Consider the following 22,276-nt stretch of genomic DNA (forward strand, 5'->3'; position numbering starts at 1 on the left):
TATTATGGTTGAGAGATCAATGGATGAGGACATGATTGAAAGGCGGAGTACATTCTCAGTCCATTAAACTTGCCAGTAAAACTTAAAACACTTGAACTATAGTTTGTTTCAGTTGTACACATGAAGCTTTTACGCTTACGTAAATAAATTAACCATATAAAATATGTCATCTCCTTTTATTATTTACATCAACCTCAATTGGAACATGCTATGGTTTTACGACTTATTAAGGTTAATGAATATAATTAAAGGAGGTGACGACAAATTAACCATATAAAATATGTCACCTCCTTTTATTATACTCATCAACCTCAATTGGAACATGTTAAGGTTTTACGACTTATTAAGGTTAATGAATATAATTAAAGAAGGTGATATATTTTAAGTGGTTAACTTATATACGTAATGGGTGCTTAAGAACAAGAGCAAACGCTTTTGCATGATCTGAGCACGAAGTATCTAATACGAATATTTAACCATGTTAGATGTTTAATTGGAATAGATCATAGTTCCAAGCGTTTAGTGTTTGAATAAAATTTACTAATAAATTTAAAGGGTCATCATGTATTCCACTTGATTTAAAACTATTATCTAGCTTCCAGACTTGGATGCAATTATCACAGTACATCAAAAAAAAATTGCTGTAGGAATTTATTTTCAGAAATGGGTAAAACAATTGTCTTCTGAAGAATTACGAACTCCTAAACCTAATAACAAAAAGCGATTCCATTCCATTTTTTGTCGTCTTGAAGAATTATGGATTTTTAAACCTATTAACGAAAAGTGATTCTACTCCAATTGCATTATGTGAGAACGACATAATATGGTACTTCCTGCCTAGTCAAGCAAGCACCGCTTAAATTTCTGGTTTGATGGTTGTAGGTGTAAAAAAAATTCGATACTCTAGTCTAATCCAGTTACAATGTTGACGTGTTGCCTACCATTGGGCCAAGTTCAATGTGTTTGTCTAGTTATTTTTCCAACTTGAGTTGGCATAGTTAAAATTTGACTCTTCCTTCCTTTCAAAGGACAGCTCGTTTGATGAAATTCCCTTTCATTTGCCCCACAAGTGAGAAGAATTGCTCAATACCAACTCAAATCTTCCACTGTCATTCATCATTCTTGTGGTGAAACAAAATGCCCCACAGGTTAAAATTGGCCATCAAGACATATGACCACTATCCTTCACTCATTCAGGAACCAAATGCTAATAAACAAGCAGCGGAGACTCATGAATTCTCGAAAAGATCAGTATCACAGCATGTTACCCCTAGAGTAACTTTTATTCATTGAAAGACAGCCCTTCCACTCAGCACGTTCATATCACTAGGGCTGACTTGATTTCAAATTGGACCGAACACTTTGTTAGGATACAGGGCAGAACCATAAGTTCCTAACCTGGAAGAGTGACAGAGATGCCAAATATGCGGTGAACAGTAACGACAAACTCTCGAGAGAGAGAAAGATTGCTTTGCTGGAAGCTGAAAACAAATACTGCTGTTTTCTGTTCATAAACTACCTATACCAGAGAGTAAAATAGGAACATAAATGCACGAACACAAAGTCATCACGAGTACAAATTCCCCATATCCTCACAACCTGCTCTCTATCCTGCAATGACTAAACCAGGGCCTCACGAATTCATCAAGGCATTACAGAAATGTGACATAAGGGCGAAGAAAGTGAAATGTTAATTTGTCAGCCCTGGCAATGCAAAAACGTAAATGCCTCGTAAAGAGAAGAGATAGATGGACTAAGAGATGAAGTGAAGCCAGGAATGATCAAGTCGAGTTTGTAGCTGATTCCTTGCACCTTCTAAATTGTACAATTATGTTTCTGAAGCAATTACATCAGTGTACTGTGATGAAAATCTCATGTAGTACAACTCCAATCGTCCAAAATTTGTATGCTTAAATGTACAAGATGAACATTTCCGTACATGAAGCTATATCTTCTCAATTCTTTGTCAAGAACCGTGAGCCAGCACCTGAGGTTTGATTCAATTTGCGCCTCTTAACTGCCAGCCGGGGTTTCAACTAAACAGAAGGAACAACACTAGGTTCAGTATTCTATACCTTCATAAGTTGATCTAGAAAATATACAATGTACATTGAATAACAATGGTAAGGGAAAATGACACAGATCAATTGTAGGACAAGGATCCACCACCACTAATTCACCACTTAAAATGGGCTCCCCCTTTTTTGACAATTTAGATATTCTGTTCATAAAGGAAAAAAATAGTAAATAAAACTATACTAAAGAGTTACAACAACATACCCAGTGAAATCCCACAAGTGGGGTCTGGGAAGGGTAGAGAGTACGTGGACCTTACCACTACCTCGTGGAGGTAGAGAGGTTGTTACCAAAAGACCCTTGCTCAAGTATAGCAAATCCAAGTAAAAAGAATAAGAAAACATAGCAACTAACAAGGGAAGCAACACAAATCCTACAAGAAAGGAACAAGAACACAAAATAGTGCGGTAATCGAAACACAATAAACATCAGACAATTCCTAAACCCTCGGAAAGTAAGAAACATTCCACTACCTACTAACCTTCTGTCCTAATACACGTCCCCCACACCCTCCTATGTAAGGTAATGTCCTCAGTAACTTGAAGTTGTTAACATAAAATCTTTCTTTAATGGTGACACACATATCTCGTCTTTGGTCATGCATGAACAAATGAGAGAGATAAAGCAGTTACAAAATCCACCTTACTTTTCTTGTCCAAGGAAACCATATTAGTTTGTTTGAAACTGGAAACATGACCAAGGTAACCATATTGTGCAAAGCCTAAATCCTAGTTTCTCTTTGCTGTTTGTCTTGTACAATAGTAGTAAATGGAGACTCTGCACAACTAGTTTACTACAGCACATCTCAAACTTTGATCTGTCTAATAGTGAAGAGGGGCCAGAATCCTGTTGGGTTCCATCTGTGCACAGGGAGGCAGTCGTTGGAGAATAATACCTTACTACACTAAAAGAGAAAAAGGAAAAGAAAAATAGTATCTAATGCAATCACCAAAGAAAGTTTAGATATATCTTCTTCAACTAGAAAACTATTTTAATAACAAAAGGAACGAACACCTTGGTGTACAAGAGGCAGAGACAGCAGAATACAAAAACAATAACTTGCAGAAACCCCACCGAGTACAAAGGAAATAGAGAAATACTGTGACTTTGCATTAGCTTATTTACTAAACAGATAATGTAAAAAAATAGCTGAGAAATATAACTGCACTTGAAAAGACACTTTCAATTTTAGAAGAATGTAACACACCAAAAGACAGAAACTTTCTAGTCATATATATATAATTTGGCTGATGGGGTCGATCTTTTATATTATATTATTTATTACCTACACCTCTTGCTAAATAAAGTATATAGCTGATTCGTTCCTTTATCAAAACAGGTAAAGAGTGATGTAATAAGGTTTGCTGATATACCATCTCTATATACTTCAATTGCTTCAGAACTTCCTCCGTCTCTAGTTCCTGAGCCAGAGTGAGAGACAAAGAACAGCGATCAGAAAAGCAATTTAAGAAAATATTATATGCTTTACTTGAGCTGAGAGTCTATTGGAAACAACCTCTCTACCTTCACAAGGTAGGGGTAAGGCTACGTACACACCACCCTCCCATTATCCCATTTGTAGGATTACATTGAGTATGTTATTGTTGTTATTAATAAGGATATATCTCAATGAATGGGCAATATAGCAAATGAAAAACTCAAAGATCAGTAGAAGAGCAGCAACGCAATTATATCAATGTTATGGCATTTGTAGGATTTTCAATCCACATGTACTCCATTGCTTCTAGAAAATCGTTTAGTGTATCAAACGTTTCATCATTCTATACACGTAAGAGTCCATGCCAAAAGTTTAGTTTAATATTACTGTATATGTTTCAGTATAAACCTCCATCATTTAGGGAAACGAGAAGAGTGTTGCAAGATAATCGAACATAGCAAATATACTAGCCCAAAAGAGGGACAATGACCACACTTGCTATTACAGTAAGCATCTTCCCCGAGATGATGGTGAAAAACACTGAAGCTATTAGCACTTGAAAGATTCTTCATATAAACTAAAAGATATAAATATTTCTTGCTTATACATGCCAGCATAAAACCTGTGCAGCAGCTAGACAACTTTGGAATCAAACGTCTTAATCTTAACAAGAAACTAATTCTCCAAACTAACAAAAAGAAAATCCAACAGAACTATCTTGCACAGAAGCAAGTTAGTGTTTGAGCATTTTGGGGATGGGGAAGAAAAGAAAACATAAGGTGAGGAATGGTAATGGGGACGGAATGAAGCAAGTTAATGAGTTAAGTTGAAAATAGGATGTTGAACACAACATCTAGACTGAAAAAACTCACATACTTGAGGTACAGCACAATCGGCTTGAGTTGGATCCCAAAGGACAGAACAGAAGCACTCCCAATCATCTGTTTGCACTTCAAATAGCGGGGCCCTGTCATGATAACACCAAGTTGCAGATTGGGCATCTTGAATAGATAAATATTGAAACACCAAGACAAAACAACTTGAATATCATGCAAACAAAAGAGGGAAAAAAAAGAATAACATGATCATAGTGAAGTGCGAAGGAATTAAAGATATAGGAGTTATCCTGGATTCCTTGATACGTTAACTTCCCTTTCTACAACCACTTTAAATTATCACTGATCTCAGTACTTTTCTTATTTATTTATTTTTGAGAAGGTAACAGTCTTGTATTATATTCGAAAAGATGAAACCTGCCACAACATGTTACAGGTTTACTAATTAAAAAAAAAAAAGGAGAGTATCAGGAAGATCTTTAACCCTAAATATCAAAAAATTACAAGGTGCCTAAAGCATTCATTACTGATTCTAGATCTTCCATATTCCTGCTTACACCAAAAATGAAATAAAACCAAGTAATTCATCTTCATCTTCTGGATGTAGTTGTTTTTGTTCTGGAAGCATTTGAGGCTCCTCTCTTTACACACAGACCACTAGATATAGGTGGGAATGACTTCCATCTTTCTTTATGACCAGACATGTAAGCAAAGCTACTCCATATCTTCAGGATCTGGACAATATTTCTTGGCATCATCCACGGCAGGTCCTTCAAATTGAACAAAATGCTCCACAAAATATTAGTGATCCTACAGTGAAGAAAGAGGTGTTGGATACCCCTTTTCATGAGGTTTTGCTGAGTCAAAACAGCCTGCTTTGCTAGTAGCCAAGTGAAGCAGGACACTTTAAGAGGTATTTTAACTTTCCAGATAAGTTTCCATGGCCAACCAGTAACCTGATAGGTGAAGGGGTTGAACTTTTTGTAAGCTTCCTTCACACTGAAATATCCTTGGCAATTATGATTCCAAATCAGTCCATCTTGGGAGGTAGAGGTTCCTTTGAATTGCTCAAGGATTCTAAAGAACTCTACTAGTCTTTGGATCTCCCAATCATTTAGGGGCCTTCTAAAACTCAGATTCCATCCCTGATTTGACCAAACTTCTGCCACAGTGTCCCTAAGTTGTTGGTTCAGAATGTAGATGTCTGGGAAGAGGGTTTTCAAGGAGCCTTGTTCTAACCAGTTGTACTCCAAGAAGGAGACCTTCATGCCATTTCCTATTCTAATGTTGCAATTTTCTCTTATTTTTGGCCAGAGGTTTCTGATGGCCTTCCAGAGGCTAGTTCCATAAGTACTAGTGACCAATTTGGTAGACCAGTGATCCTCCATTTCATACTTCTGCTTGACCAGTTCTTTCCATAGTGGTTGTTCACTGGAAGCCAATCTCCATAGCTATTTCATCATAAGGCTTTGGTTCTGAGTCTTCAAATTCCTTACCCCAAGACCACCTTTTTGTTTGCTCTCAATCAGTGCATCCCACTTAACCAAGTGGAATTTCTTAGTCTCACTATTTCCTTCCCATAGAAAATTCCTTCTGAGTGCATCAAGTCTGTCAATAACCCAATCTGGGATAGGAAAGATGGACATCATATAGGTAGGAATGGAGTCTAAAACACTATTGATGAGAGTGAGTCTCCCCCCAATGGAGAGATATTGACTCTTCCGGTTCACCAATCTTCCAAATCCCTAACAATTTGCTTTTTGCTCCCAGTGGCATACCCAAATATACAGTTGGTAGTTCACTAGTCCTCCCCCCAAGTGTCCCAGCCAGAGAGGTTAGATTCGTGACCTCATTGACTGGGTATAAGAAGCTTGATATAGCACAAATATAACTCTGAGGATCATCAATTGGTTTCTGTTGGCATCACAAAAGATCAATGTATCATTAGCATATTGCAAGTGTGTGATCTCCATGTCAAACCCCACCCTATTTGATACTCTGAACCCCCTCAACCATTGTTTCTATTGGGCAATTTTCAACATATCATTGAGTCCCTCCATGGCTATAATGAATAAGAAAGTGGACAGGGGGTCTCCCTAGCTTAAGCCTCTCTGTGAAGAGAAGAAACCTGTAGGAGAACCATTGATGAGAACAGAAAACTTCACAGTACTGATACAAAACTTTATCTATCTTATCCATCTACCACCAAAACCTCTTTCAGATAAGGTCTCCAGATAAAAGTTCCAGTTGAGATGATCATATGCCTTCTGAATGTCCAACTTGCATAAGATGCCTAGCACATTGCTTCTAATTCTAGAATCCACACATTTATTAGCCATCAAAATGGCATCCATGATCTGTCTTTCTTTGATGAAAGAAAGTTGTTGTGTGTCCACTAGTTTATGCATAACATTTTTAAGCCTCTCAGTTAACAGGGAGATTATCTTATACACAGAACCATTAAGCTTATGGGTCTAAAATCTATGAGCTTCTTTGCACCCATCTTCTTGGGAATTAAAGCCACATAGGTAGAGTTGTTGCAGCTTTGCTCAAAAAAACATCTCTCATGGAAATGGAAATTTATTACTGCAGCAATGACTTCCTCCTCAGGTGACCTCCCAACAGTGGGCATAGAAGGCCATGGTGTAACCATCAGGACCAGGAGCTTTGTCTCCAACACAAAGCTTTACACACTCCCATATCTCTTGTCTCTCAAAATCCCCCTGTAGCACACTATTATCTTCTTTAGAAATTATATGCCCTACCCTGCACCCACCAGAAGGTCTCCATGGCTCAATTTCAGAATATAGTTTCTGATAGAAGTCTATGATTTCTTTCTTTATTGACTTTGGATCTTTGATTGCTTCTCCATTCACATTTAATTCATCAATGTTCTTTTATCTCCTGTGTGAGTTAGCAGTATTGTGAAAGAACTTTGTCTTCTTATCCCCCTGCTTCAACCAGTTTACCCTAGTTCTCTGTCTCCAAGCTATCTACTTAAACTTTGCTAAATTTTATAACTCTATAAGAAGACCAGCCTTCAGTTGAATCTCATCTTCATTAAGAACTCTTTAATCTTGGACTTCTTCTAATTCTGCAATTTGATTGAGTACATTCTGTTTCCGAGGAGCTAAGTTTCTGTGGTATGTTTTACTACATTCCCTCAACTTATCCTCAAGAGCTTTCAATTTGAAAGCTAGGATAAAGTCTAGCCTCCCTTCGCATACTATAGAGCTCCACCATTCCTTCACTCTATACATGAAACCCTTTGTCTGTAGCCACCAATTTTCAAATTTGAAATAGGACCTCACAGGTTCCCAGTTCCCACTTTGAAGCATTATGGGATTATGATCAGATGTAACCTTGTGTAGTACTGTTTGTTTGATGTTTTTGAATACTTCATCCCACTCATTAGACAAAAGAAATCTATCTAATCTGGCTGCTTTGTCATGCCAGTCCCCTCTCCTCCAAGTATACTTACCCCTTACTAGGTGGGGGTCCAATAATCCCATGTCCTCAAAAAAGTCAGACAGATCTGTCATTGCTCTAGATATCCTGGAGCAATTCTTCTTTTCAGAAGGGAACCTAGTTGTGTTGAAATCTCCGCAGACCACCCACGGGCCATCAAATAGACCTCTGGCTGAGCCAATTTCCCACCAGACTTCCTTTCTTTCTTCCCTATTATTTGGAGCATAAATGCTTGTGAGAAACCAAATAAAATCTTGGTTTATCCCAGTGAACTTACATGAAATAGAGTAAGCTCCTAGGCTGCTTACTTCCCCTGACCTCACTCTCCCATCCCATATCATTAATATACCACCTCTGGTTCCACTAGCTTCCAGTTGGCAATATTTAATCCATCTGTTGGCCCATAAGTCTTTCACAATGTTCCCAATCTCTCCCACAATTTTTGTCTCCTGAAAGCAATAAATATCCGCTTTCCAACTATGAATTAGGTTCTTAATTATACATCTTTTGTTCGCCTGGTTCAAACCCTTCACGTTCCATGATATGCTATTGACTATCATTGATCATCTGAGATATTGTATCCCCCATTACTTCTTGTCCCATTGCTTCTGAAGATGCTACCACATTCCAGGATCTTTAGTTCTTTTGCCCTTTTAACTGGTGTATATGATTTAGCAATTTTCTTCCCCTTATCACTGTTGATCTGCCTCATACTGTCAATCTTCATAAATAGCATTGTTGCTTCCTCTTTGCATCCCTTAATGTCAACACCAAAATCTTTGGCGAACTTAAGTATAGTCTGATGAATCCAGATTGGCATGTCAAATTCTGGATCCTCTTCTTCCTCCAGATTCTTTTGATTTAAAGGAACTGCTTCTTCTATCGAAATCAGATTGGAATTACTTTTTCGTTCCTTTGTGAGGTATAGTGTTGCATGCAAATACCCAAATGTGGCGGTTGAAGTCAGCGATCACCATTTCAGATTAAATTTCTGAGACTTCCAAAACCATTCCCCACAGATAGTATGTTCTGCAACGGCCTTATTAGGGAACTCAAAAAGAAATCTATTGTGACCCAGCTCATATATGTTGGTGCCGTGATAGTGTTTCTATGAGTTTGCCACCCACTGACGAACCTCCGACAAAGCGACATCGGTGATCTCCTTCGATAGACTTCTGACCACACTTTTTGCTAGAAATTAGTTCTGACTCCTCACGGCCTCAGAGATAATAATCGAGTTCCCTTTTTGTTGAATCTTTGCGGCATTTATTTCTCTTGTTGTCCATTTATTATTCCTAACAGAATCAAAATATAATAAACCCTCCTGTGTTTTCCTGTGAACCACCTTAATTGCCTTTTGGACCTTTAGCATTTATGAATCTGGTTATTTTGGTTGATATGTCCATCCAACCTGAATTTAAAGACCACTCTGAAATAATGATGACGGCTCACCTCTTCTCCTGTGTTTTTATGATACTAATATACCGTCTATATTTTTGTTGAAATTCTTTGAGCAGAAAATTTTTGTGGAGTGGTCCCATCGCTTCCATCTACAGATAGAATTTCCCTGGCCCTTCGAAGCTTCTTTAAGGGCGTAGACAAGCCACTCCATTGTCTTCTGGCTGACAGTCATTCTTATCATCATATTACGCCCTCTCTCTACCCAGTCGTACCAGGTTTCTGCTTTGGAGACTACCCTTGTGATGTCGTAGGATTTGAAACCCATCGCGAAGTAGATGGTATCATCTTCCATGGTGGATGTTCTGAAAGAAGAGATCGGAAGAAAGGAAGGAGGTGGAAAGGAATTCTGGCAATAGAAGATCGCCGGAGAGGAGCTTCTAGGAGCCCAAAAGGGACCTCTAAAAGTTTGTCTTGGTAACCGTGCCTGGGAGCATTATTTGTTCCTTAAAATGTGCCATCATTATTGTACTTTCTTATCAAACTACTGATATGGCTTTAGAGTTCTTTCTCATTAATAGAGGAAAATAATAAAGGGAACATGCAAATTAATCTGATCAAGACATGTAATGGTGTCCATTTCCGAGAGCTGAAGCTATTTCAATGAAACAGCCCAAAATTAACAGCATCCACTTGAAACACATAAAGCTGGAGCAAAAAAGTTCAATAGTAAAAGTGCAAAGGGCAGGCTCATTACCTTCGCCACTTCCCGCAGATACTTCCATCCAAGCATTCCCCAAAACCTTCGATGACCTGCCGGCACTGAAGCCAATTGCCAATAGAACTTATCCTCAAATCTTTGTTAGAAGATCGTTCCTGAACAATATAATTTGGTTATTTGTAAACAAGTTTTCCTACAACTGAGCAGCCAGCTGTATGGAAAAGATAGATTTCAGGAGTGGAACTTACACGCAAGCAGAGACTCTCTGAAGGGCTGATTTCAAATGGTTCACCACTACAATCAACCTCACTGCATCAAATCTCATCATCAAAACCAATGCAGCAGGCACACTCAAAAGATACAAACAGCTCAAATAGATAATAATATCATAACAGTAAATGTTAACAGCATTCCTATATGCAGGATTTTCATAAATTAGAGTAAACATTAACATGCCATAGTTACCCCCTCTAACACTAATCCATTTTGACCTGAACTCCCTAGTATTAATATTCCACCAAGCATTCAAGAAATCATACTTCAGGTTAGCTAAGATATGCTAGCACTTGCAGGTATAGAATTATAGGTTATGAGATAAGAGAAAAAAATACCATCAGAATTTTGAGTTGTAGATGCACGAAACATGCCACCACAGGCTCTGAATATTTTAGAGACATTACAAAGTTCCTTTTTCAAATAAAATTATCTGCAAAGATTTCCTTCTTTGCATAGAGAATTTCATTAGGTAGATCCAATGACAAAACCAGGAGTCATTCAAACATAAACAAAGTAGCACAGATGACAACTGAAAATGATGTATAAACAAAAGGAAAAGTGCTTTTTCACATGGAGAGCCGCTTAGGGCACCATCATTACGGCAAAGAACTTGAGGAGGACAATTTCAGTCAATTGATGCTTAATGTAAAGGTTGAACACATAGACAACACCTAAACTAGTCCGGATTATTCATCTAGCCATCTAAACTACTTGTGGTCAAATTTTGCCTATTAGGCACGTTGCTGAAACAATCAAGAAAATAGAATGTGTGCAATTTTTTTTGGTAAAGTAATTATATGATATTTGAAAGCATCAAGAAGATGCAAAGTTACAAAACACAATGTGCAAGAAAGCTACTCCAAACAGAAATATATGGAGCTAGCTTGGCAAAAACTTGTGAAACAGTCAAAAGGGAACCCTGCTACTCTACTGTTCTAGAGATAGAGAACTAACGAAATCTAAAAAGTTATCCACACTGTTTACAGTGGCGAAGAAATGCCAACTAAATAAACTAACTAGACATTTGGCTTTGAGTGCGCAAAAGAGGTTGATATTCCATCAAAACATCTGTTGTTTCTCTCCTTCCATAGGCTCCAAAAAATTGCTGCTGGGATCATTCTCCAGATCTTTCTGATGGATTTGCCAACTCACCACAGTATCCAGCTGGCATAGGCATCCTTGATGGTGTAGGGCATTACCCATTGTAGGCCAAGCATAGAGTAGAAAAAATGCCATAGGATAGCGGCGGCCTGCAGGGCAGTGCAAAAAAAGTGATTAACACTCTCATTGGTCTACTTGCACATGACACATCTGTTGATGAGGATTACATCTCTTTTCCTGGGATTGCCTTGTGTTAGGTATGCTTCCTTCAGGGCTTTCCAGGTGAAACAAGAAACTCTGAGAGGTTGCCTAGTTTTCCAGAAATGTTTCCAAGGCCAAAATTGAAGAATGTCATTCTGGGAGCTCATGTTTTTGTAGCATTCTTTCACAATGTAGGCCTTCTCCTTAGAATTACCCCAAAGAATCCTAGCTTGATCTTCAACCACCAGTGTAGTGCTTTCCAGAGTTTCCAGGAGGAAAAGGAAATCATTAATCTACCACCCTGAAACTTCCTCCAGAAAATAGGAGTCCAATAGTTGTTGTCTCTTAACTGGGCTATAGTTGCTTCTTTGTCGGAGGGTATCTGGAACAAGGAGGGGAAAGAGTCTTTTAGCATAGAGTTCCCTAGCCATTTGTCTTGCCAAAATTTGATCTCGAGCCTATTACCAGCCTTGAAGGATACTTCCTGGAAGAAATCATCTTGGAAACTACTTATATGTTTCCAGACCCCAACATCATGGGGTTCAGTGCTTTTCTTTGGACACCGGTGATCTTGAATGTCATATTTAGCCTTGATAATGTCTCTCCAAAACCCAGCCTCAGTTTTTCCATACCTCCAGAACCACTTCATGAGTAGGTTGTTGTTGTGGAGTTTGAGATTTCTGATTCCCTCTCCTTGAGTCTTCGGCTGAGTAATTGATTTCCATTTGACAAGAGAGTACTTGTGAGTGAGAATGTTACCTGCCCATAGAATTCCTTCTGAGCCTATCCATTTGTTTTAGAATTGAACCTGGTATTGGAAATAAAGACACACAGTATGTAGAAATACTGTCTAGGACATTATTGATGAAAGTGAGCCTACCACCCAGGGAGAAGTATTGCATTTTCCATGTAGCTAGCCTCTTTTCCATTTTTTCAATAACTCCATTCCAGATTCCAGAGGATTTGAAACTTGTCCCCCATTGGAAGGCCTAGATAAGTGGTGGGTAAGGACCCAGTTATGCAACTAAGTATGCGAGCAAGTTCCTCTAGATTGGCCACCTAATTTACAGGATATATAACACTTCTGAGCATGTTAATATGGAGTCCAGAGATGGCTTCAAAAACTATGAGGGTGGTGGTGTTGAGATTGGAGACCTGCTGCCTGTCAGCTCCACAAACAATGAGAGTGTCATTTGCATAGAGTAGGTGAGATACATTGATAGCGGTGGTTGGATTGCTACCTACTTGAAATCTTTAAATCCATTGGAGTTCTTTAGCCTTAGCTAGCAACTGAGCTAGCCCTTCCATAGCAAGGATGATTAGAAAATGAGAGGGTGGATCCCCCTACCTCAACCCCTTTTGAGTAGAGAAAAATTCCAGTTGGACTTCTGTTGATCAGAACTGAGAACTTTACTGTTGAAATGCAGAAGAATATCCATCTTATCCACTAACCAAAGCCCATTTGTTTCAGAATGTTGATTAGATAGGCCCAGTTGAGCTGGTCAAAGGCTTTCTCTATATCCAATTTGCATAAGATCCTAGACTCACCACTTTTCATTCTCCAGTCTAACACTTGATTAGCAATCAAGGATGCATCACTTATCAGTCTATTCTTTAGGAATGCACTTTGCTACCCTAAGACGGGAGAATTCATCACCTTTTCCATCCTCTCAGCTTGGACTTTAGCCAACAACTTAAAGACACTGCTGCTTATGAGGCTTATAGGTCTATAGTCTCTGAGATCCACAACACCTTTAATAAAGCACCGTGATTTCTAGAAGAAATCCATGGTGTAACCATCAGGGCCTGGGGCTTTGTCAGGGGCACAAGCCATACGAGCATTAGAGATCTCCAATTCAGTGAAAGGAAGATCAAGCTCCTCCTTTTCTTCTGTGTTGAGGGTGGCCAGGTTCTCAAAAACAGCTGAGGGTCTCCAGGATTCAACCTCTTTGAAAATTCGTTGATAAAACCCCAGAATGACATCCTTTATCCTTCAATCAGTTCATCCCCTATTCTCAATTTGTCAATGAAGGTACCCCTTCTATGTGAGTTGGCCATTCTCTAAAAGAATTTTGTGTTTTTGTCTCCCTCTTTAAGCCATAAGCATCTAGATTTTTGCCTCCATAAGATCTCTTCAGCTATTGCAATTTGTTGAAGCAGCAGTTTCAGATTCAAGGTCTGTGCTTTTTCTTGTGTTGAAAGGGTTATGAGTTCAGCTAATTGATCCAATTTCCCCAGTTACAAAAGAGCCTTAGTTCTTTGTGTTACAAAACCTCCACATTCCATTTAGAAATGTATTTCTTTAGGTTTCTGCCTTTTTTTAACAACACAAAGTCTGGGATACCCTGTATAATGTAGGACTGTCACCATCCTTTAATCATATCAATGAAGCCTTCTGCTTGGAGCCACATGTTCTCAAATTTGAAGTAGGATGGTGATGCCTCCCAATCTCCACTTTCCAGATGATGGGTTTATGATCTGAAATTACTGTAGCCATTGTGTATTGTCTGATAGCCCTAAACATCTCGCTCCATTCTGATGAATAGAGGAACCTAACAATTCTTGAGGCTTGGAATGTCTCCTCCCCTCTTCACCAAGTAAACTGTGCTCCTTGGAGAGGAGAATCAATTAGTTCAACCAAAATGGTATTGGAAAACCATTGCATAGCACTAGATCTTCTAGTACAGTTTAGCCTTTCACCCTCGAATCTACATGCATTGAAATCTCCTCCTATGACCCACATATCAGACCACAATCCCCTGATTCCCTAATTGATGCTAACTCCAACTAGAGGTCCTCCCTTTCTGGATTGGTATGAAGTTCATATACTCCAGTGAAAACCCATTTGAAGTCTTCAGAGGTGCTCTCAAATCTACATGGTAGGGAGAAGGCCCCTGCCTCTGACTTAACACAATTCCAAGTTGTTTTGTCCCATAAAATTAATAGCCCACCTTTGGTGCCAATTGTTTTGACTTTTGCCTATGAAAGTCATCTAGTCCCCTCTATTTGTCTTATTAAAGATGGATTCCAAGACTATTTCGCAATCCTGTAAACAAGAAACGTCCTCCCCACTTTTGGATAAGAGATTTCAAATTACTTCTCTTATCTTTATTATTGAGACCCTGTACATTCCAATTTTGACTATTTTAACCCTCATCTAGAATGAGCCTTGTGGTACCTGCCCCTGTTTTTCTTTCCACTTCTATCTTGGAGACCCCAATCCAGTTTTTTAAGTTTCATTTGTTGCTTTGCTCTTCCCCTTTTTCGCATCACCAGATGTCTTCCCCTGTTCAAGAATCTGAGATTTCCTCTTTTCCTCCATTCTTAGTATAATATCCAAGATTTCGTGATTGAAACCTGAAACATTCCCCAGCACTTTGCAAGCCTTCAACATAGTAAATTTTGTCCATTATGATGTTTCCACCACAACCAGGGAATCAATAATTTGTGGTGAAAGATCATTATGCCACGGTAGAAGGAGAAAATTGTTGAAAGGCTGAGAAGATAGACCGGAATCAGAGTCACACCCTATGGTGGTAATTGCATATTGCATGCATGTACCCCAAAGGCACTGGATTTTCTGTTTCATCATCTGTTTCAAGCTGAGAGAAGGCCCCTGCCTCATGCTTCAATTTTTGGTGATTGGAGGCTTGAATTTTCAGTTCGAAAGGATCGAAGGAGGCTGCATCAAAAGAACTCGAAGGTCTGAAGCTGCATGGGTTTGCTTTGGCAATGGAGGCTCTCCAGAATTGTGTGCTGTAATTTTTCTTGTGTTGCTTTCTTTTGTTTGGGCCTTTAGTATAATAACCACTGTTCAAGGCTGAAGAAGTACTCCCATAGTAGTGTTGGGCCGGCCAATTTGAAGTTAAATGAGACTTGCCTTTTTTATTGCCCAGGTAATCTTTCACGTGCCCCTCACGTGGAGTTTTAAAACTGATGTGATATGGGACTGTATCGGGTTGTGCTCCCAACAACTTTTCAACCTTAGTCGAGTCAGAATTTTGTCTAGCGAGTAAAGGAGAGGATCGAATCTCCATGACTATCGCCAAATCGAACAACCAGCCAGCAGATTCCAAATTCAAACTTGCCGGAAACTTCTTGTCGAAATTTTTGACCAAAATATAGGCCAGAGAAAGTGGGATCGGGATCTGTTCTTTGTGTCTTCGTCAACTCCAATGAAGCCTCCGCAATTGTCCCTTATATGCTCGAAAATGTCCATGGTCAAAGCATTTAAGAGGATCCCAAATACTTTCATGTGGCAAATAAGCCGTGGAAGAAAGACATGTAGCTCTTAAACCTAAAAAATCCAACCAAAAGAAAACTTTTGATCCAAAAAGGGAAAAAGTCTGTTTTTTCCAACTCCCCTACCCGCTCATGTAATTCTAATTATTGTGGTAGCCAAACCAGCTTGCGCGTACCTCAACTAATTCCACAGGGTACCTACTACCTCAAACCACCATATGTGATGGGTAACTCTATCCATCGAGGCTTGGACAAGTGGAAGAAATCGCCTAGTGTTTGTCTCTCCACGGATGTAAACCTGAGACCTCATTATTCTCAACCCACTTCACTCTGTGTTATCTTTCTTCCCTAAAAGACTATTCCTCCTATTATCTTTCCACCATTGAATCCAGACCCACCAACACCCAAGAGCTAAGAAAAAACATTCACTATTCTTCTTTCTCTCCTCTTCTCCATCTATCTTTTCTCCCTTTTTGGGGAAGAAGAACAATTAAATTTGAAGACATAGCATCTGATTTGAATGTTAGTAGTCACTAAGTTTTGAAATACAATCTTCCTTCAACTGTAATGGCAATCAACTTTACAACTTTGATATCGTTTGCGTCGTCTCCACGAAGAATCATAGCTAAGTAGCCCTCTTCTTTGCACTCTATAACGACTGTTGCTTTATTCATTTACACTTTGAACAGAGGACTTCAACCAGAGAAATTTTATCACATTCTAAATTATCAATTGGACAATATTTTTCCCTGTCATTGTAGGGGAAAGGGGTGGAACCCCAATCGCTTGGAGAGGAGAAAGATATGAAGCAGTGGAGAAATACCTCCCTTAATTGTCAAAGGTCTCGCTTTTGTTTCTCTTATCTGATGAAAGGAGCCAACAAGAGGGGTGGCTGTGGTGCCTTTTTGAATATGGCATTCAACAGAGATGCAACAAAAAATAGAGAGAGTAGTGTGTGAGTGGCGTTGTGCTGTTTGTGTACTATGGTGGCTGTCTATATATATATATATATATATATATATATATATATATATATATATATATATAGAGAGAGAGAGAGAGAGAGAGAGAGAGACAAAGGAGAAGGGTTGGACCGTGTGTTGATGGATGAAGTGGGTCAGCGGGGGGTGGAGGGTTGGTTCGTTGGTGGAGCTCAAGCATGAAAAATGATGGGAAATGTCTTATTTTGTTGAGAGGAGTGAGAAAAGAATAAAATGAGGAAGAAGAAAGTCCATGACAACTCAATTTCTAACATGTTCAAGCGCTCATTATCAATAACCATGTTATGTACCATATCTGCAATATGTGTCTAATAGCTACAGCTTGGGCATATGTCAAGTGTTCAATAGGTAATAGACTTAGTTTAGGTAGCTGTATGAAATGCTTGAACAAGTTTAGGTTTTTTTCTATGCATTCGACCTAATGTAAAAGAACTGAAAAAGGATGTTAACTACTTATTACTTGACTATGCAATTGCACTATTGCATATAGGTTAAGATGTATGGTATGTTTGGTATCGAATGATGATGTCAAGAACTATCAATGAGATTCTACTAAAACGGAAGCTCAAAAAGAAGAGGCAGGGAACAGGAACAAGGAAAATAGCTCTTTCAAAGCTTGTGTGGCAACATGGAAAGAAAGAAACAGAAGACGTCTAAGGGATTAGGAAATTCCCTTGCAGAGAATAGTGAAAATTTTTGTGTAATGCAATTCCCACGTTAGCATTGACAAGAGAGTACTTGTAGCAACATGTTTTAGGTGTAAATTCTCTATGTTGTATTTCCTTGTACGCGACTCCATCATATCTATAATACTATTAAATCATAAGACATAACAACTGAAAATGATATATACAAACTGTTACAAAAGGTAGAAACAGGATGAGACATTCCCCATTATGTTTTATCTTCCTACGTGACAAAACCATTTAAACTAGTTGTCATTTTCACTCCCCTTAAGTCAATAGGAAGATCCACAACAATTAAAAAAAAAAGATGTGTAGAACGTACTCTGTCACTGGACCCTTCCAGTCAGGTATCTCAGCTTGAAAATTATTGCCAATACGAACACAGGTTCTATATATACCGGTGTCCTTCAACATGAGAGCTGTAGGTCCCGATTCACCTTCAGAATGAGAATTGCTAGAACTCTCATTACAAGATGATTTCTCGAGTAATTGTTGCTTCTTTATCAAACAAGTTTGGCAAAACCACTCATCCTGAGGTACTTCCGTTATACAGGGGTTGCAGCACGATAAATGATATGCATCATCACAATTATCACAGAGTAGCATGTTCACTGTAGCTTCTGAACAATCACAGGCTTTGCATGAGATTAAACAGCAGATGTCAGAACTGGTATCAGAGTCTTCTGTGGATACACGGAGCTCTGTAACCACAACTCTTTCAAGCAACCCATAACCTCTAAGAATTGCTGCGCATATAGCCTTTTCTGGCATATTATCACCCAATCTTTCAGGAAATAAAGCACCAGATGAGGAGCATTCACCAGTATCATCCACAACGGTCTTCAACGAAGAAGACCCAAAATCCAAATCACACTTTGATGACGAATGGCTATCGTTTATGCAAACATTTGAAGTCCTTTGCATATCACTTCTTGATCCTGCTTCAGAGCACTGCTCATCCCCTTCAGGCCTACCATCACAAGAATTTGATTTAGATAGAAGGTTCCCTCTATTACACTCAGCAGGCAGAAGAACAGGGGCTGCAGTAGCTAATTTCTCAGCAGCAACAATGTCTTCCTTCAAAGTTCCTGAATGGACTTCAGAACAAAGCTCAGAAGGACATCCATTGCTAGGCCTAACTTCAGCTGATGGTTCAATGAAGAAAGTAGGAAGACGGTTCCTTCTGAACTTTTTCCTACGATATACTACGGGCTTAGAACTTCCAGCCATGGCACTGAAAGTTGAAGGTCGTGAACCATCTAGACTGTTTAAGGAAAAAGGATCACCATCCTTTGAATCAGATTCTATACAGCCATCAAGAGGACATTTATCTTTTTCTGGACTCATTTCCAACAATTCAGCACCAGAACCCTGGTCACATGAGTCTTGTTTCGTGATCTCAGATGAGACAGAGGTTGCAAAAGAAGTTACTTTGCAACCAGAAAGATAATTTTGTATCAGCATATCAATTGAGCCACACACTAATATGAAGGAATTATCTTTCTCTTGCTTATGAGTACATCCACCAAAATGATATGCTCCTATACATCCAATCCAATTTAGTATTAGAGCTTTTTTTAATCTTTGTTGTGTTCCCTGATCATAAGAAGAAACTTGCAATCAGATAACAAACAAATCATCAATCAATATAAAGTTGAATAATACTGCTCAAACCACAGGATTTTGGATGAATGCAGCCCTAAAAAGGAAAGATAAGTAGGATTTCTAAAAAATCATGTAAGAACACATAATAATAGACATGCATGAGAAGGAAATCATAACTGATACCTATTCCAAATTCGAACTCTTAAAAGCCATGTGTGTGGGGGAAAAGGAAACATGTGTCCCTCAAAATGGACAATGAAGTTATATGATAATCTGTAAATCAATCACTCCCTATGTTTCATTTTACGTGGTGATGTTTGACTAGGGACGAAGTTTAAGAAAGAAGGGAAGACTTTTGTCAGGTATTAAAAGTACCCTTAGAACTTATGTCCCTAATCATACCATGTGGGCATGTGGCTTTAAGAGCATCTCATTATGGGACTTTTAAAGTTAAGGAGTTCCAAAATATAGAAAGGTCCTATTCTTTTGGACTCGACTAAAAAAAGAAAGAATGCAGAATGCTACATAAAATGAAACATAGGGAGTATTTTGTTATTACATTTTTTTAGTAGATAATTTGTCATACTTGTCCTTTTTTTTTCCACTTAGTATAGGTGTCTATACGAATTTTGTGGCTGTTTCCGATTTCCATTACGTAAAAGCTTATGGTCACACACATAGTGCTCCTACACATAGTGCTCCTTCAATAGCAGTCATTTGGTTCAGGGACGGGATGTCGGGATCCATTAAGACTGCAGGCCTTTGAGTTAAGTAAACGCATTGCTAATGGGAAACTAGGTTCCATGTATTCACAATTTGGTTTACACGATTAAAAGCGAGATGTCCCGTCTTCAATACCATTCAATTGTCTGATTCATGAAAAGTGATAACAACTTACACGCAATCAAAAGTCATCATGTCCTCGTTTTCCTAATGGAACATTAAATCTAGCAGGAAGATATGAAAGAGCTATCTCTCATTGGGTCTGGCACAGAGTGTGTATCAGGTATGGGTACATTAAAATTTTTAGGAAGTTTTCGGTGTGATTTGAAGGATCTGCTCAAATTACTCATACCCATGTATATCCATAAGACGTGTATGCAAAAAGGGCAAATGATGATTTCATTCAACATTGTGAAGGTTTTAGCAATTTCCCTTTCAATTCAATCAAATAATCCACCATTGTGTTTTCCAACAAAAAACCCACACTGATATATATAGCTATAGGTTCAAATATGATTAGGCTTCCGACCCATGACATACCACAGCAGTCAATGTAGTTTTTGGCTTATAGATTGCCCACCAAAGGGAACTACTAGCAACTAGACAGATATCTATCAGACTATCACAAATCAAAACAAAATGAAGAAACAAAGATCCATCAGAATCACATGAATCAAGAAACCAAGGTAAACATCTGCAAACAAAAAAAATCAAACAAAACCCTATTAACCTACACAAAAATTGATCATAAGAGTCCCCCACAAATTCTGATTCACCTATAGCAGTATTCCTATAACATTAACAGACATTCACAAATTAAATAGTATCTAACACCATTTCATAACCTGGATAATCAACAATGGAATATAGATGCTTTAAATCTAACTATTTACAATGCAAAAAACATCAAAATTTCAAAAGGGTACTGAATATGAGAAAGGGGAAAGGGGAATTTGAAACAAAGAAAAGTTAGCAACAATTCAAGAATGGACCTTTGGTTGAAAGTGAAGATGAAAAACCGCAGAAGAAACCAAGTGCGGCACTGGCGAAGATGAAGGTACTGGCACACAGAGGGCCTCGACCAAAGGAACTCTTGGAATAACTATAATACTGCCATCTTATAGTGTCCTTCTATTTATTGCCAAGGGCAACTATGTCATTGTATCCTAGCTTTTCCGATGAGAGTGTAACTGACTTTTGACAAGATTTTGATATTCCGATCTAAATAAGATTGAAATTCAGATTTGATAATTTATTGTTAAAAGAACATAGTTATTATGGTGTATTTTACAAAATTCAGTTTAGTCGTTAATACTTAAAAACTGGCGCGAATAGTGAAGGATACTTTTATTGTAATCTCACCGATTTTGTGAATAAACTCATTACCAATATAACGATCTAGCTATGTTGGGAGGAGAGTGTTTGTCACTACCACTAATCTTTATAAAGAAAATTCCATTTTAGATTAACGGTTAATTAATATCTTAATTGATATTTCAGATATTTTTGTTTAACGGTTTATATAGTTATTAAGATTTGATTTTATTAATACATTCAATTTACTGTCTTTGAGAGAGAAAATTATAAGTTCTTACTATCAAATTTTAATATAATCAACTTACTAGTTTGATTTGTGTGCCTTTTCTATTGAATCTCTTTATGTTCTTGTTATTTTATAAATGTGTTTTTTCTGTTCTTGTCAATTGAGATTTTTATGTTCTTTTCCTTTTCATATTTTTCTTTTTTCAGTCATGCTTTACGAGTACTTTATAGAGATATCTATTTTATATATGAATCGAGATTATTTTTAACTACTCAATACATATCTCAAATGACTTTTTAAGGGAAAAAAATGACATAGCAGAAATTCAGAATAGTAATTGCAATAAAGTTTCATCTATTTAACTATATTATTTTAATATTATGAAACATAATTTACTCTTTCTCTAAGATCATTTATATTTTCTTTACGTATTAAGATTTCAATGGTACAATTTCCTTTATGATTTCCCTCCAAGAATAATTGAGGATTTGCATTCGCTCCCATACAAATGAGGGTAGAAATTTAAGCTTTTGAAACACGCTCGAATGCACTCTCTCTCCACTAGGCCTCCTTTTATGCTAGATCAACATCAAGTCTGACAAGCAACTCAATAGTAGCTTCATGTCCTACACTCTAGAGTATTCCAATCCATCGATATGCGCCTATTTTCATCGATCAACTTTGATCAATTTGACTACCCTAATTGAGGCTCTACCACATTCCCTTCCGATTGCATCCACGACCTAGACCTTTCGATGTACTGGGTAGTCTGTTAAGAGTTACATTTCGCACAATCAAGACACTTCACTCAATACTACAAAATTGTTTGTGCCATCACTAAAAGGGAAAAACAATAAAAGTATTAGACTTTGTACATTTTTTTTAGCTTTAACACAAAAACATAAATAAAATTAAGTGAATGATTTCATAAATTTATCGTAGCCTCCAAATTAATGTGGTG

General features: G+C 38.0%; 1 protein-coding gene across 1 annotated transcript; it reads right to left on the minus strand.

Annotated features, from left to right (window-relative positions):
- Window positions 1-1,663: 1,663 nt before the first annotated feature.
- On the minus strand, window positions 1,664-20,878 carry LOC129873739 (uncharacterized). Its single transcript, XM_055948906.1, has 7 exons — window positions 20,765-20,878; window positions 17,767-19,040; window positions 10,186-10,246; window positions 9,974-10,092; window positions 4,391-4,481; window positions 3,450-3,497; window positions 1,664-2,036 (listed from the first exon to the last, which is right to left on the minus strand). The coding sequence occupies exons 2-7, from the start codon at window positions 18,906-18,908 to the stop codon at window positions 1,956-1,958; spliced, it is 1,542 nt and encodes a 513-aa protein (XP_055804881.1). The 5' UTR covers window positions 18,909-19,040; window positions 20,765-20,878; the 3' UTR covers window positions 1,664-1,955.
- Between the last annotated feature and the right edge of the window lie 1,398 nt (window positions 20,879-22,276).

Source organism: Solanum dulcamara, chromosome 11 (genome assembly GCF_947179165.1).
Source record: "Solanum dulcamara chromosome 11, daSolDulc1.2, whole genome shotgun sequence".
NCBI classification, from domain to species: domain Eukaryota; kingdom Viridiplantae; phylum Streptophyta; class Magnoliopsida; order Solanales; family Solanaceae; genus Solanum; species Solanum dulcamara.

Bases quoted from the DNA above. Each gene is read 5' to 3' on its own strand.
- LOC129873739 (XM_055948906.1), bottom strand. From the start codon at position 18,908: ATGCTGATACAAAATTATCTTTCTGGTTGCAAAGTAACTTCTTTTGCA. The intron at 10,093-10,185 runs GTAAGTTCCACT...TATATTGTTCAG, and splicing joins CAGAGAGTCTCTGCTTGCGT to GAACGATCTTCTAACAAAGA. The intron at 3,498-4,390 runs GTATGTGAGTTT...ACTCTGGCTCAG, and splicing joins CCGATTGTGCTGTACCTCAA to GAACTAGAGACGGAGGAAGT.